This window comes from Hipposideros armiger, unplaced genomic scaffold, assembly GCF_001890085.2.
Source record: "Hipposideros armiger isolate ML-2016 unplaced genomic scaffold, ASM189008v1 scaffold_132, whole genome shotgun sequence".
Classification (NCBI taxonomy): domain Eukaryota; kingdom Metazoa; phylum Chordata; class Mammalia; order Chiroptera; family Hipposideridae; genus Hipposideros; species Hipposideros armiger.
This window is the reverse complement of record NW_017731482.1, coordinates 3366604-3380259: the sequence shown is the minus strand read 5'-3', so window position 1 is coordinate 3380259 and position 13656 is coordinate 3366604. Positions and strand designations below refer to the sequence as shown.

Sequence of the window (13656 nt, the reverse complement as noted above, 5' to 3'; positions counted from 1 at the left end):
CTCCCTCCCTCCCTCCATCCCTTTCTCTCTCTCTCTGTAACTGGTTGGAAATGTAAATCTATTAATGTTGGAAGGTATCCTTACATTCCACATCTTTTTTTTTTTTTAAATAAAGACAAATTTGGAGCTGAATAGTATCTATTTTGTTCTTGAAAACGTGTTAGTTTTTTTACCCCCGTTTCTGATTTACCAGAGGTAGCCACTTTTAAACTTCTTGTGTAGCCTTCAAAACATTTTAGATGATTATAAAAGTGTATATTTGAAGTAAAGTTGGCATTTTAATATGGAGCAGATTCTCTAGAGCTTTTGTATGAGTGAAATCTTCATCAAGGAATGGAGCTCTTTGCTGTTAGAACCAATCCTTAATTTTTATGTGCTAAATATAACAGGAAGCAAATCATACCATTACTAAAAAAATTCCATCAATAATTTGCAATTTCATATCAAGACCTGAATCTGTCTTACTACTGTTAACTGTGTGAATTTGGCCAAGTCAAATTGCCCTCTTGGGCCCAATTTCTAATGAGATTAGACAAGATAATTCCTGAAGTCTAGGATATTTAACCCTCTGTGATTCTGTTATTGCTGTGATTCGTAAAAGATACAAATAGGACAGATTTGATTGAAATGGAGGAGACTTGAAACACTAAAAATACTGTAGGAAGACAGTTTTGTTAAATAATATATATTGTTTAGGTATAACTAATCTATCATCCCAGATATTGGGATAGACATAAACTTGATTTGAAGGTACACTATATATTGTTACGCAGCAATTTATTTTGATATTTTTTTCAGATACATTTTGCAGAGGCATCAGAAAACTAAAGAATGATTGGGTTATTTTATTTCTCAAAATTAATTGAAGCAGATACTTGTGAAGTCATTGGGAGGTGAGCCAATTCCGGTTCAACAGTTTAATCACAAATATTTGAGGGCTATAATTTTGCCTTGCTTTTGTTAAGAGGGTAATAATGACCAACCAAAATAAGAGATTTCATATGTTAAAAGGCAAACTACTTTTATGTTTTTGACATAAGTAAAAATATCCCAATTATTATTTTAAATACACAAGCCATGTACATTTTATGTTTTAATTTTAGTGGTAAATATGGTCTCAATTAGATAATTCCAACAAGATTAATATGAGAAATTTAAAATATAGTTCATTTTCATATTTTTGCTTAGAGCATAGAACAGATAGATGAGCTATTTTCACTTTTTAAATTTCCACATGATTCTTCAATCTTGAATAAATTAATGCAAATATGAGAAAATGTTTTTCTATACATGTGGAAGATATTGCTATTAAAAGCTGGATTACCTGAGTTTATATCCAAATGTTTAAGAATTTTTATTTTATTAGTTTGGCATTTAAGATCTCATCAGTAAACATTCATGGCTAGTTCTAAAGCTAAATACTATCTTTAATGCTAAAGTAAGATAGTTGCTTTATGCTCAAAACTTTAACTAATTCAGCAGTTAAAATTTAAATCTGATACTGAGTTTAAATTATCATGCATATGAATTGAATATAGCCCTTTTTGGCATATTCAAAAATTTGGCATGCATATTTATAAATATTTATAAAAAGTTGCATGTTTTTCATTCATGTATTCTGTTTTTTGGTCTGTAATATTTTTGCTTTATAACAAATTAATTTGATTTGAATTTCAAAATTAATTAGAATGTTTTATTCCTCCTCTTCTTATTTAATAATTGGTAGGATATCAAGAGTTGACTGTGTTGTGTATATGTTTGCTTTTTGAGATGTTGGCTAAGTGGGAAAGATGAGACGCTTTGGGTATTCTATAATTTTTGCCCCCTTCAATGATTGTGTCTCTAATCAATCCCTGATTCAAACTCCCAAGTAGACTCAGGATAATTGGCCCAGCATTTAAAAGCTGGGTATCATTAAGATAGATTTTCACCTTGTGTGTTTTCTATGAGGCATGGGATTGAACTATAAAATAGTGAATCTTAATATAAATTCTTGCCAAATGTGTTTAACAACTCTTTGGATAAAACCTAGCATAGTGTGTTTCCTTTAGTTATATAGAGTTGACCCTTGAACAACACGGAGGTTAGGGGCACCGCTAGCCCCACGCAGTTGAAAATCTACGCATAACTTTGACTTCCCAAAACTTGACTACTACTAGCCTATTGACTGGAATGCTTATCGATAACATAAATAGTTGATTAACACATATTTTGTATGTTATATGTATTATGTACTGTATTCTTACAATAAGGTAAACTACAGAAAAGAAAATATTAGGAAAATTATAAGGAAAAGGATATACATTTATAGTATTTATTGAAAAAAATTCGCATATAAGTGTACCTGCGCAGTTCAATCCTGTGTTGTTCAAAGGTCAACTGTATCCCGTCATATCTTCCTAACTTTCCTTCCCTGGGTGAAAAACTATAGAAGTTGTTATTTTTATCTGGAATATAATTTGAACATGCTTTATAGTCAGCTTTGAAACAATCACTGCTCCTGAGAAAACTTTTTAAAATGAAGTATGTTTTGTCTATCAAAATGCAAATTCTGGAAAAAATTAAAGGCACTGTTTCTTTGAATGAGCTGGGGGGATTATAGTAGCAGTTATTCATCTGTTACTCTACATCCTAATAAACTTCTTGTCCCCACCTGACCTCCTTTGGGCTGGCTTGTGTAAGACTGTCACCATCTAAGTATGCATCCAGCTTTTAGCCAGGTTGGATTGGGTTGACAGGAATTAGGATAGAGCATGGTCATCTTTCAATGATAAGAACATTAGAATTAGAAGGGGATTTAGAAATAACCTAGTTCAGTGTTTGCAAAAGTGTCATTATGTATATCACTTGTGGTATGAGTGACTTCAGGTGGCACATGAATCAATTTTTATTTTAGAGTTTTTGTAACGTGTTAAAAATATAACTAGCCCTTCAAACCATTATTTTATAGTTTTTATTGCTTAAGACAGTGCCAATTTAAAAAATGAATGGATTGTAAAAGTACAGACGGTATAACTGAAATGGGAAGCATTATGATCGTTAGTATTTGAATCATTTTATTTCGGGGAAATGTTGATGTAGTTCGATACCTGAATTTTATTCAGAAGAGGAAACTGAGGTCCAAAAAGGGAAAGTATTTGGCTAGGGTCTTATAGTGAGTCACTGGTAGAATTTGGACTTGTTTTTTAGGTCTCCTGGGACCTATTCCATTATTATTATTACTGTGCCTTGATATTTCTCTGTAATAGTAGCACAAGTGGAGTGAACAGCAGATAAAGGAGGGAAGAATTATTATAGTACATAAGAGCATAGGTTATTTGAGAAACGTCTGTGCTTGTTGTAGATTTGGTGCGCTAATGGAAGGGCAGAATAGATAAAGTAGCTGGCAGGGTGAATTAGAAATATATATGCAAAATATTTTATTTTTTATGCCTATCATCAACTCATTTCCTCAATTTATAATAGTAAGATTGCCAAAAGGGCAAATGCAAAAAGAGTTAGAAATAAGAAGCTGATCTGGACTGATGTCATCAATTCTTCAAGTCTCTCTCTACACTTCAGAGCTGGAGTTGAAGGAGTACTGGGGAAATCATTAACATAAAATTTTATTTATGTGTGATACCTTTTTAAGGACTATCTCTGAATTAACACACTTTTCTTTTTCAGAGTCCTTACAGGACAGTTCTTCGAGATAATGCAATACCAACAATATTTGATCTTACCAGTCATTTGAACAATCCACATAGCAGACACAGAAAACGAATAAAAGAATTGGTATGTCAATGTGCTTTCAGCTTTCCCAACCCCAGTAATACTATGAAATCAAATATAGATTCATTCATGTTAAAATTGAACCAGGTTACTCTCAATTTCAAAGATAGCAGTATGGGAAATGAATGCTATGGCTATTATTGAAGTAGCCTAGATGTAAGATATTTAGTTTGTTTTAGTATTGAAATTGGAGAAATCGCCTTCAAATTTAGCCAGTTGATACTCATTGACTTGGACCAAAGTGTGCTGTTAATTACAGGCCACTAGCTCATTCCCTTCCTGGAAAGAATTTTATTTTATTTATTAATTTATTTTTTTAATTGGGGAATTGCGGGGAGGGGAACAGTGTTGGGGAATTGGGGAGGGAGACCAGCCAAGTTGTTGTTCTTCAATCTTAGTTGTGGAGGGCGCCAGTCTCCATCTGGCTGCCCATTGGCAGCTCATGGCCTCTAAGCTCAAGGTGCTGTGTTACAATCTTAGTTGCGGGTGGGTGTAGCCACTATCCCATGTGGGAATCGAACCTGGCAGCCTTGTTAAGAGCGCCTGCTCTATCCACTTGAGCCATTCGGGTGGCAGCTCAGCTCAAGGTGCGGAGTTCAGCCTTAGTTGCGGGCGAGCGATGCACACTATCGAACAGGCAGTCTTGTTAGGAACACGTGCTCTCATCAGCTGAGCCATCCCGCTACCTGTTGGCAGCTCAGCTCGGGTGCAGCGTCACTGGCCCATGTGGGAATGGAACCAGCGGCCCTGTTGCTCAGAGCTCGCGCTCTTAAGCTAACTCTTAACCAACTGAGCCACTCGGCTGGCCCCTGGGAAGAATTTTAAAAACCGAAAACTACCTTTTCTTTTGTAAGGAAAGTGGACCTGAGGTATATTTCCAGAACTCAGCACAAATGGATACTTAAGGAGAAAGTGTAAAGGTTAAGACATGAATAGTTTTACTTACAGATAAGGATTCTAACACTATTAAGTACTGACAAGGTTTAGAAAAAGCTTTTAAATCTCTATACATGGCGTCGTTTATGCATGTTTTTATATTCCTTTGATATTTTTTAGTTCTGATGATTGAAGCCTACCTGCTTTTTGTTGACCTTAGGTGAACAAAATTAAATTACTCAGAATCCTCAGTTCATGGCTTTGTAGTATCTTTGCCGACTGCAAGGCCCTTATTTTGTTTATTATTTTTTCTTCTTCCACTATTACCATTCCCATTCCTCCCCTCCCTGTTGGTATCCATACTGGTGTATTTAATAAATGTCATTTCAATCTACCTACTATGTGCTTTTTTTAAGATAATATTTATTTAATTTTCCTAGTTTTGTTCTGTTTACTTTTCATATTTAGATATTTAATCCATTTGGAGTTTGTATGTATGGTGTCTAGTTGAGATCTAATTTTATTTATCTCCTTATAGAGAACCAGTATTTCCAACATGGTCTGTTAATCTATTCTTGTTTTCCACTGGTGTAACATGCCACCTCTGTCATACACCAAGTTTACATATGTACAAGGAAGCTTCTGGGAACTCTGTTCTGTTCTGTTGGAATATTTGTTTGTTCGCAGCTATACCACACTATTTTTATTACCATGGCTTTATTATATATCTTACTTTTAAATAGGGTGAGTTCTTAACTCTTCTTTTTCAAAATTGTGGTCACAGCCAAAATAAAAAAAAACACTAAATGGCTATCATGTAACAATAATCATTGACAAAACTAATACTTTCAGTAGTTTAGAAAGTAAAAAATTTGAAAAAATTTCAGGATTTTGTTGCAGTTCTTTTTTTTTTTTTTTTTTTTAAAGATTTTTATTGGGGAATTGGGGGGATGGGAACAGTGCTGAGGAATTGGGGGAGGGGGAACAGACAAGTTGCTGTCCTTTTGTTCTTCAGTTTAGTTGTGGAGGACGTTGCTTCACTGGCCCAAGTTGGCACCATCATTGCGCTCTTCTCTGGCGAGGCATATCAGTCGCCGGCTTCTGGACGGCCGCTCACTGCGGCTGCTGGCCGCTCACGCTGGCTGCTGGTAGCCCATGGCAACCCACTGCCACAGGGGCTGCAGCCTACGCCGTCACCGGCGACTCATGGCAGCCCAGCTCCAGGTTGAGCTGTTGTTCAGCATCTTAGCTGTGGAGGGCAGTGTCACTGGCCCTCATATGTGGGATCCGAACCGGGGCCCTCTGGCATCCCAAGCGAGTTCTTAACCATCGCGCCACTCGGCCGGCCCTGCAGTTCTTTAAAAGAGAACATAACATTCTTTCTTAGATTTTACTTTCTAAATATATTATGGTTTTTGTTGGTATAGATTTTGCGTTCTGGATGAGATTGTTTCTATCAATTTTGAAGACCCTTTTTTATTAATCCTGATGGTCTACCAGGTTTTCTATGTAGTTGATTATATCATCTACAAATAAGGATAGATTTGCCTCTTCTTCCAATTCTTATAATTTTATTTTATTTTTTTTTTGTTGCCTGTTTTGTTGTGTAGTCAGGATCCCTACTACTGTGTTGAATAGTCCCAGTAATGTTACAGCTGGTACACTTACCTTGTTCCATTAAGTATGATGTTTGCTGCTGGTATTGTTAAGATAGTTTTTATCAAGCTAAGTAAATTCCTTTCATTCCCTTCTAGTACTTCTTCAGAGTTTTTGTCATAACTTGTTGAGCTTGTTAATGCTTTCATTGCATCTGTTGAATAGAACAAGTTCACAGGTTTTTCCATTCCTTAATGTGGTGAAAACACTGGTGGATTTTCTGATGTTGAGCCATCTTTACATTCCCATGGTGAACCCTAATTGATTGCAGTATATCTCTGTTTTTATGCACTATTGGATTCAGTTGGTTAATAATTTATTTAGGATTTTGCATTTATAATTGCAAGTGTTGGCCTATCTATATTTGCTTTTCATGCACTCCTTTTATCCAGTTATGATATCAAGGTTGTATTAGCCTTATAAAATGAGTTGGATAGCTTTCCTTTTTTTATTAATTTTTCTAGAAAAACTTGTATAAGGTAGATATTATCTGCTCTGGAAAGTTATTTCAAACTTGTTAAAACTATCAGAGGGCTTGGAGTGAGTGAGAGAATATTTTGATTGCCATTTCAATTTATTTATTGGTTTTTCTGTTTCTTCTTGTGTGTTTTGTTTCCAGAAGTTTATGAATTCATCTAGGATTTTAGAATACTTGCTTTTCTCTATTCCTAAAATTATTTCAATAATCTTTTCAAAGAAATAATGGTTAGTTTTATCAATGATTGCTGTACTTGTGAGATATTGGTTTCTTCTTGAGTTGAGGGATTTACTATTTGACTCTTTTTCTAGCTTCTTGAATGTTTAGCTTACATTTATATGTAGTTAAAGCTGTACATGTCTAAGTATGTTTTAGCTGTATCACAATTTTAAATGTGTAGTGCTTTCATTGTTCAGCTATGAGTATTTTGTAATTTCCCCTATTTGTTTAACACAGGATTATTATTATTTTTTTAAAGATTTTATTGGGGAATTGGGGGGGAAGGGGAACAAACAAGTTGCTGTCCTTTTGTTCTTCAGTCTAGTTGTGAAGGATGTTGCTTCATTGGCCCAAGCTGGCACCATCATTGCACTCTTCCCGGGCGAGGCAGATCAGTCACCGGCTTCTGGACAGCTGCTCACGCTGGCTGCTGGCTACACACGGTAGCTTATGGCAGCCCACTGCAGCAGGGGACTGCAGCCCACGCCGTCGCTGGCAACTCACGTCAGCCCAGCTCCAGGTTGAGCTATTGTTCAGCATCTTAGGTGTAGAGGGCAGTGTCACTGGCCCTCATATGTGGGATCCGAACCAGGGCCCTCTGGCATCCCAAGCCAGTTCTTAACCAACGTACCACTTGGCCAGCCCAACACAGGATTATTTTTGTTTTTAGTTTCCAGACATGGGTTTATTTTTTAAAACCATTTTGTATTTTTTATTTCAAATGTTCTGAAGTGATACATAGAGAATGCATATAGTCTATGTGATGTTGAGTCTTTCTAGTTTTTTTACACCCATTATTGATATTGAAATCTGATGCCAACCTGATTCTTGTTCATTTTTAGCTGACCTGTTTTTTTTCTTCCTCAAAACCGTTAGTATTTTTTCTTTATATTTGACATTTCAGATTTGGCTAAACTATATCTACATGTGAATTTTTTCTTATCCAGACCTACATTTTTAAGTTCTGAGGAATCCTCAGTTCTTATTTATTTCTTTATGCATTTCTTCTCCTTTATTTACTTGTTTTTCTGGGACTTCTCATAGATGAATGCCGACACTAGACAACAGTTCTCTACATCAGCTTTCTTCTTAGTAATGCGTACGGGGGTGAGGTCACCATTTCCCATCCTGTGGCTGTCATTTCCCTATACTCTGCCCCTTTCAGATCTGCTATCCTTGTAACTCTCTGTCCATGGGATAAGAAGGGGATGCTTCAGGTTGGCTGGCCTGCTGACAGATTCTTGTTATCAGTATCATGTGCTACGCTGTCCAGCAGGTACCCTGCTGTCTCCAGCTATCACTGGTGCTGCTGCTTCCCTGCCCCAGAATAATAATGGGGCAGACTGTGAGCTAGCATTGTAATGGGTTAGAGCGAGAGAAAAGGACACAACTGGAAAAGTGCTCTCCTAACTGTGTGTGCCATTTGGCCATCTATGCTGTATGCATTCATTTCTTTTCCTACTGGCACTGTGTCACTTTCTGCTTCCCAAGGATTTCTCATAACTTTTGTGTTAGGTTCTGGACTCCACCAACTCCCTCTTACGTGGCATCCCCCTGGGTTAGATTGGGGTGGGAGGTATGATTGTGTCCCCTTGGATTTGATCCCAAGTGCCATGGTATACTTTAATGCCTTTTATTACTAGTAAACACTTACAACCCAAAGTTATGATGATTTAGGTATAAACTAAGTTAAATGATATATTCTTTCCCCTCTAATATTTTATTGGGTTGTTGGAAAAGTCATGATGCATATTTGCAACAAAAAACATAGAAAAAATACGTCATGACTTTTCTGACAACCCGATATTATAAGCTTGGAGTCATTAGCAAATCATTTTTCTGGTTTTCCTATCGTCTATATTCCTTATAAAGAATATGTGCTCTTGAGAGAATTAAATTTGACTCTAAAGATGCTTTTTACTTGTGATAGTACATAATGTACTAGAATTCAGTTTTCCTAAAGGTTGTTTTTTTTCTTGTCATTAGAGTGAAGATGAAATCAGGACACTGAAACAGAAAAAAAGTAAGTGATAGTGTTAATGACTCAACTTCTGAATGCCTTTTAAAAAGGCCTGGACCTGGTAAGGACAAATAAATATGTTTTATGTCCAAAATCTGTGAGAATGATGTAAGAGTGTGGTGGTCATTGTCCTGTGGTCTAGAATTGTCTATGAGACGAAAGCCTTAGTTCAGTTTGTCTTTATTGAGTGCGCTGTGCCATACACTTTACTCTGTCTCCACTGGGTGCTCTCAGTGTGGTAAGGGTGGCAGGTACACACAGTGTCCCAGTTTAGGGAAGGAAAGGCACCAACCAGCAAGGGCAGGAGCAGAATCTCTGTTCCCCCAGTATGTGGTGTATAATATGTTCTTGATAAATATTTAAGGAACAAATGCTTTGGGGACATTTGGCTTTGTAGAGGGTAGGAGTCACAATAGCCTTTGTGCAGGTTCTGATGCTGGAGCTGTGTCACCAGAGGATAAGGACTAGAAGTTATTTGTGTTCTTATCAGTAACTACTAGTACTCCTTCTCTGTCTCCTGCTACTGTTATTAACATGCCTTTTTATTGTGTGCCAAGATGTTATGCTAAGTACCTTACTTACATTAATACATTTAAATCTCACAATAGCCTTGATGTAAGTACTATTATTTCCCACCTTTATAGATGAGGAGACATGGACTCAGGTAAAGAAAGGAGGAAAGGGTATCTGTGCAGAAGTAGAGTGGCTTGATACCAGGTGCCAAATTTAGGGAACTACACATATTTTGTTGTTGGACCTTCTGATAACCCATAATGGTTAAAAAATGAACCCAGAGGGGACCACAGGGGCCAGGACTTCCAGGGTTGTGTATATGACTGTGGGCAGGATACTTGACCTCAGGGCCTTAGCTTTCCCATCCAAATGTGAAGAGATGAGGCTAAGATTTCTCATATTCTATTATTGGCTCTGAAAACTGCATGAATATGCTTTATATTATATTGGTTTATATAACTGTCTCATCTCCCATATAAAACTATAGATTAATGGTTTGATAGAAACAGCATCAGCATGGACCTTGGATCCAGACAAGGTTGGGTTTGAATTTCACCTCCATCTTTCTAACTCCATCTGTGACTTTGGGCAGTCAGTTGTCAAATGGGGTTGATAACACCTGCCTGTAGAGTAGTACATATAGAATGTCAACGCAGTGCCTCATAAATATTGGTTCTCTTCCTTTTGCTGAAGGCATGGACTGTCTTTTATTACTCTGTATTTGTGATGTGCCTTGTTTAGTTTATAAGACATTGTTCCACTGCTCTAACAGCATTTACATGTAGGATTAAAATACATCTGTTCACAGTGTGTGCCTCCCCCACTAGAGTGTGTCTTATTTTAATCTCTGTCCTAGTCTGTTGTCCAGGAGATGCCCTGTGAATGCTGAATGAATGAGTTTGTGGATTTTAAATATTTAGCTAATCAAGAATGTAAAATTTTTTGTTTGTATGATTCCTCATGAACCTGTTTATAAAATTCTATATTTTCCAGTTGATGAAACTTCTGAACAGGAACAAAAACATAAAGAAATAAATAACAGCAATGCTCAGAACCCCAGTGCAGAAGAAGTGGGTGAAGAACTGGATGAAGACATTTTGCCTTTAACCCTTGAAGAGAAGGAAAACAAAGAATACTTAAAATCTTTATTTGAAATTTTGATTCTCATGGGAAAACAAAACATACCTCTGGATGGACATGAAGCTGATGAAATCCCAGAAGGTCTCTTTACTCCTGATAACTTTCAAGCACTACTGGAGTGCCGGATAAATTCTGGTGAAGAGGTCCTGAGAAAGCGCTTTGAGACAACAGCAGTCAACACATTGTTCTGTTCAAAAACACAGCAGAAACAGATGCTGGAGATCTGTGAGAGCTGCATTCGGGAAGAAACCCTCCGGGAAGTGAGAGATTCGCACTTCTTTTCCATTATCACTGACGATGTGGTGGACATAGCAGGGGAAGAGCACCTGCCTGTGTTGGTGAGGTTTGTTGATGAATCGCATAACCTGAGAGAGGAATTTGTGGGCTTCTTGCCTTACGAAGCTGATGCCGAAGTTTTGGCTATGAAATTTCATACTATGATAACTGAGAAGTGGGGCTTAAACATGGAGTATTGTCGTGGCCAGGCTTACATTGTGTCCAGTGGGTTTTCTTCCCAAATGAAAGTTGTTGCATCTAGGCTTTTAGAGAAATATCCCCAAGCTATCTACACACTCTGCTCTTCTTGTGCCTTAAATATGTGGTTGGCAAAATCCGTGCCTGTTGTGGGAGTGTCTGTTGCATTAGGAACAATTGAGGAAGTTTGTTCTTTTTTCCATCAATCACAACTGCGTTTAGAGCTTGACAGTGTAATTTCTGTCCTCTTTCAGAACAATGAAGAAAGGGGTAAAGAACTAAAGGAAATTTGCCATTCTCAGTGGACAGGCAGGCATGATGCTTTTGAAATTTTAGTGGACCTCCTACAAGCACTTGTTTTATGTTTAGATGGTATAAATAGTGAGACAAATGTTAGATGGAATAACTGTATAGCTGGCCGAGCATTTGTACTCTGTAGTGCAGTAACAGATTTTGATTTCATTGTTACCATTGTTGTTCTTAAAAATGTTCTATCTTTTACAAGAGCCTTTGGGAAAAATCTCCAGGGGCAAACCTCTGATGTCTTCTTTGCAGCCAGTAGCTTGACTGCAGTGCTGCATTCACTGAATGAAGTGATGGAAAATATTGAAGTTTATCACGAGTTTTGGTTTGAGGAAGCCACCAGTTTGGCAACCAAACTTGATATTCAGATGAAGCTCCCTGGGAAATTCCGCAGAGCTCAGCAGGGTAACCTGGAATCTCAGCTGACCTCTGAGAGTTACTATAAAGAAGCTCTAAGTGTTCCAACAGTGGAACACATTATTCAGGAACTGAAAGATATATTCTCAGAACAGCACCTCAAAGCTCTTAAATGCTTATCTCTGGTACCCTCTGTCATGGGACAGCTCAAATTCAATACATCGGAGGAGCACCATGCTGACATGTATAGAAGTGACCTACCCAATCCTGACACACTGTCAGCTGAGCTGCATTGTTGGAGAATCAAGTGGAAACACAGAGGGAAAGATATAGAGCTTCCATCCACCATTTATGAAGCCCTCCACCTGCCAGACATCAAGTTTTTTCCTAATGTTTATGCATTGCTGAAGGTCCTCTGTATTCTTCCTGTGATGAAGGTTGAAAATGAACGCTATGAAAATGGGCGAAAGCGTCTGAAAGCATACCTGAGGAACACTTTGACAGACCAAAGGTCAAGTAACTTAGCCTTGCTTAACATAAATTTTGATATAAAACATGATCTAGATTTAATGGTGGACACATATATCAAACTCTATACAACTAAGTCACAGCTTCCTACAGATAATGCAGAAACCATTCAGAATACCTGAGAGACTTTAAAAATATGCTGTTATTTTTGGTATTTAAAAAATATCTGTTAAGAAATTTGAAAACATCTTATAGAAAAGTGGTAAGGTGTGCGTAGGCCACTTAACCACTAAATATCTTGACCTATAGGACTCCCATTGAATACATTAGCCATTGATGATCTGCCTGTTTAAATGGCCCCTGTTTGAACTCTCATGCTTTGGAGAACTAACTGTTCTTCCAGAAGATAGCACTGAAAGTGCCATGTTACACCTCTGCGTGATCTCTGCTGATGGCACTTTGGAATTGTTTTAGTTAAATCAGTTTAGGCATAACATTTATTATCACTGTGGATCCAGTTGTTGGGTATTAAGTTATCAGTTCTTTAAAGAAATAAATTTGAGGAGGTGTGGGAGGAAGGAATGCATTTTATAAAATGTTACAATGAAGCTCACGACTAACCTTTGAATAGCAGTTTTTAGTATGCAGTTAAAACCCTGTAATGGACAGTTAAGGGAATTACCAGACAGTGAAACACGTGAACTTGCCAAACAAGGGTTTTGGTTTATGGAAAAGCCTGCCATTGTTGTTCCACATCTGGTTGTTACTGTTTACATTCCTTTGTTGAGCCTTTATCTTCATAAGCTTTTTAGCAGGTATATGTTGAACACTTCTGTTTCATGGTCAAGACAGGATCAGAGGCCATGGATACTGACAGCTGATTTGTCTGTTTTATTCTGTCTTTTTCCATGACTAGAACAACTGCCTCGTCTTGATTTATAAGCAAAACCTGGAAAACCTACAGAACTGTTGTTTTGTGGTTTATCTAGGAATAATACAGAAAATATTGCTGTTATTTTTGGTGAAGAAAATCAATTTTGTATAGTTTATTTCAACCTAAATAAAATGTGAATTTTGTTTAAAGTTCAGGTACATTATTTTTGGTGGGGACAAAACAGATTCTTGTGGTAAAGTCTCTTAAAAAATATCACCTTCACAACTGAAGGTAAGCTATTGATTGACTGATTGATTTATATAATTTTTGGTATGTAGTTTACTACTTGGGGTATATAAAAAGATGTTTTAATTAAGAAATTATTAAATGTAAGCTTTATCCAGCTTATTTTTTTATATACTGTATGGCCTCTGATATAAAATGTCAAGATTTGTGTAATTGTTGCTGGCTAAAATGTGAATGAATGAATGAATATAATTGCAGAGA

The 13656-nt window shown here is 37.0% G+C and overlaps 1 protein-coding gene across 1 annotated transcript in view; it reads left to right on the top strand.

The window, feature by feature from the left end:
- Window positions 1-13358, top strand: part of THAP12 (THAP domain containing 12) — a 25474-nt gene extending 12116 nt beyond the window's left edge. Inside the window, exons 3-5 of the mRNA XM_019649450.1 lie at window positions 3667-3774; window positions 8987-9023; window positions 10527-13358. Coding sequence (XP_019504995.1) covers window positions 3667-3774; window positions 8987-9023; window positions 10527-12457 — 2076 coding nt within the window. The 3' untranslated portion in view covers window positions 12458-13358. The remainder of the gene's footprint in view (window positions 1-3666; window positions 3775-8986; window positions 9024-10526) is intronic.
- The last annotated feature ends 298 nt before the right edge of the window (window positions 13359-13656 follow it).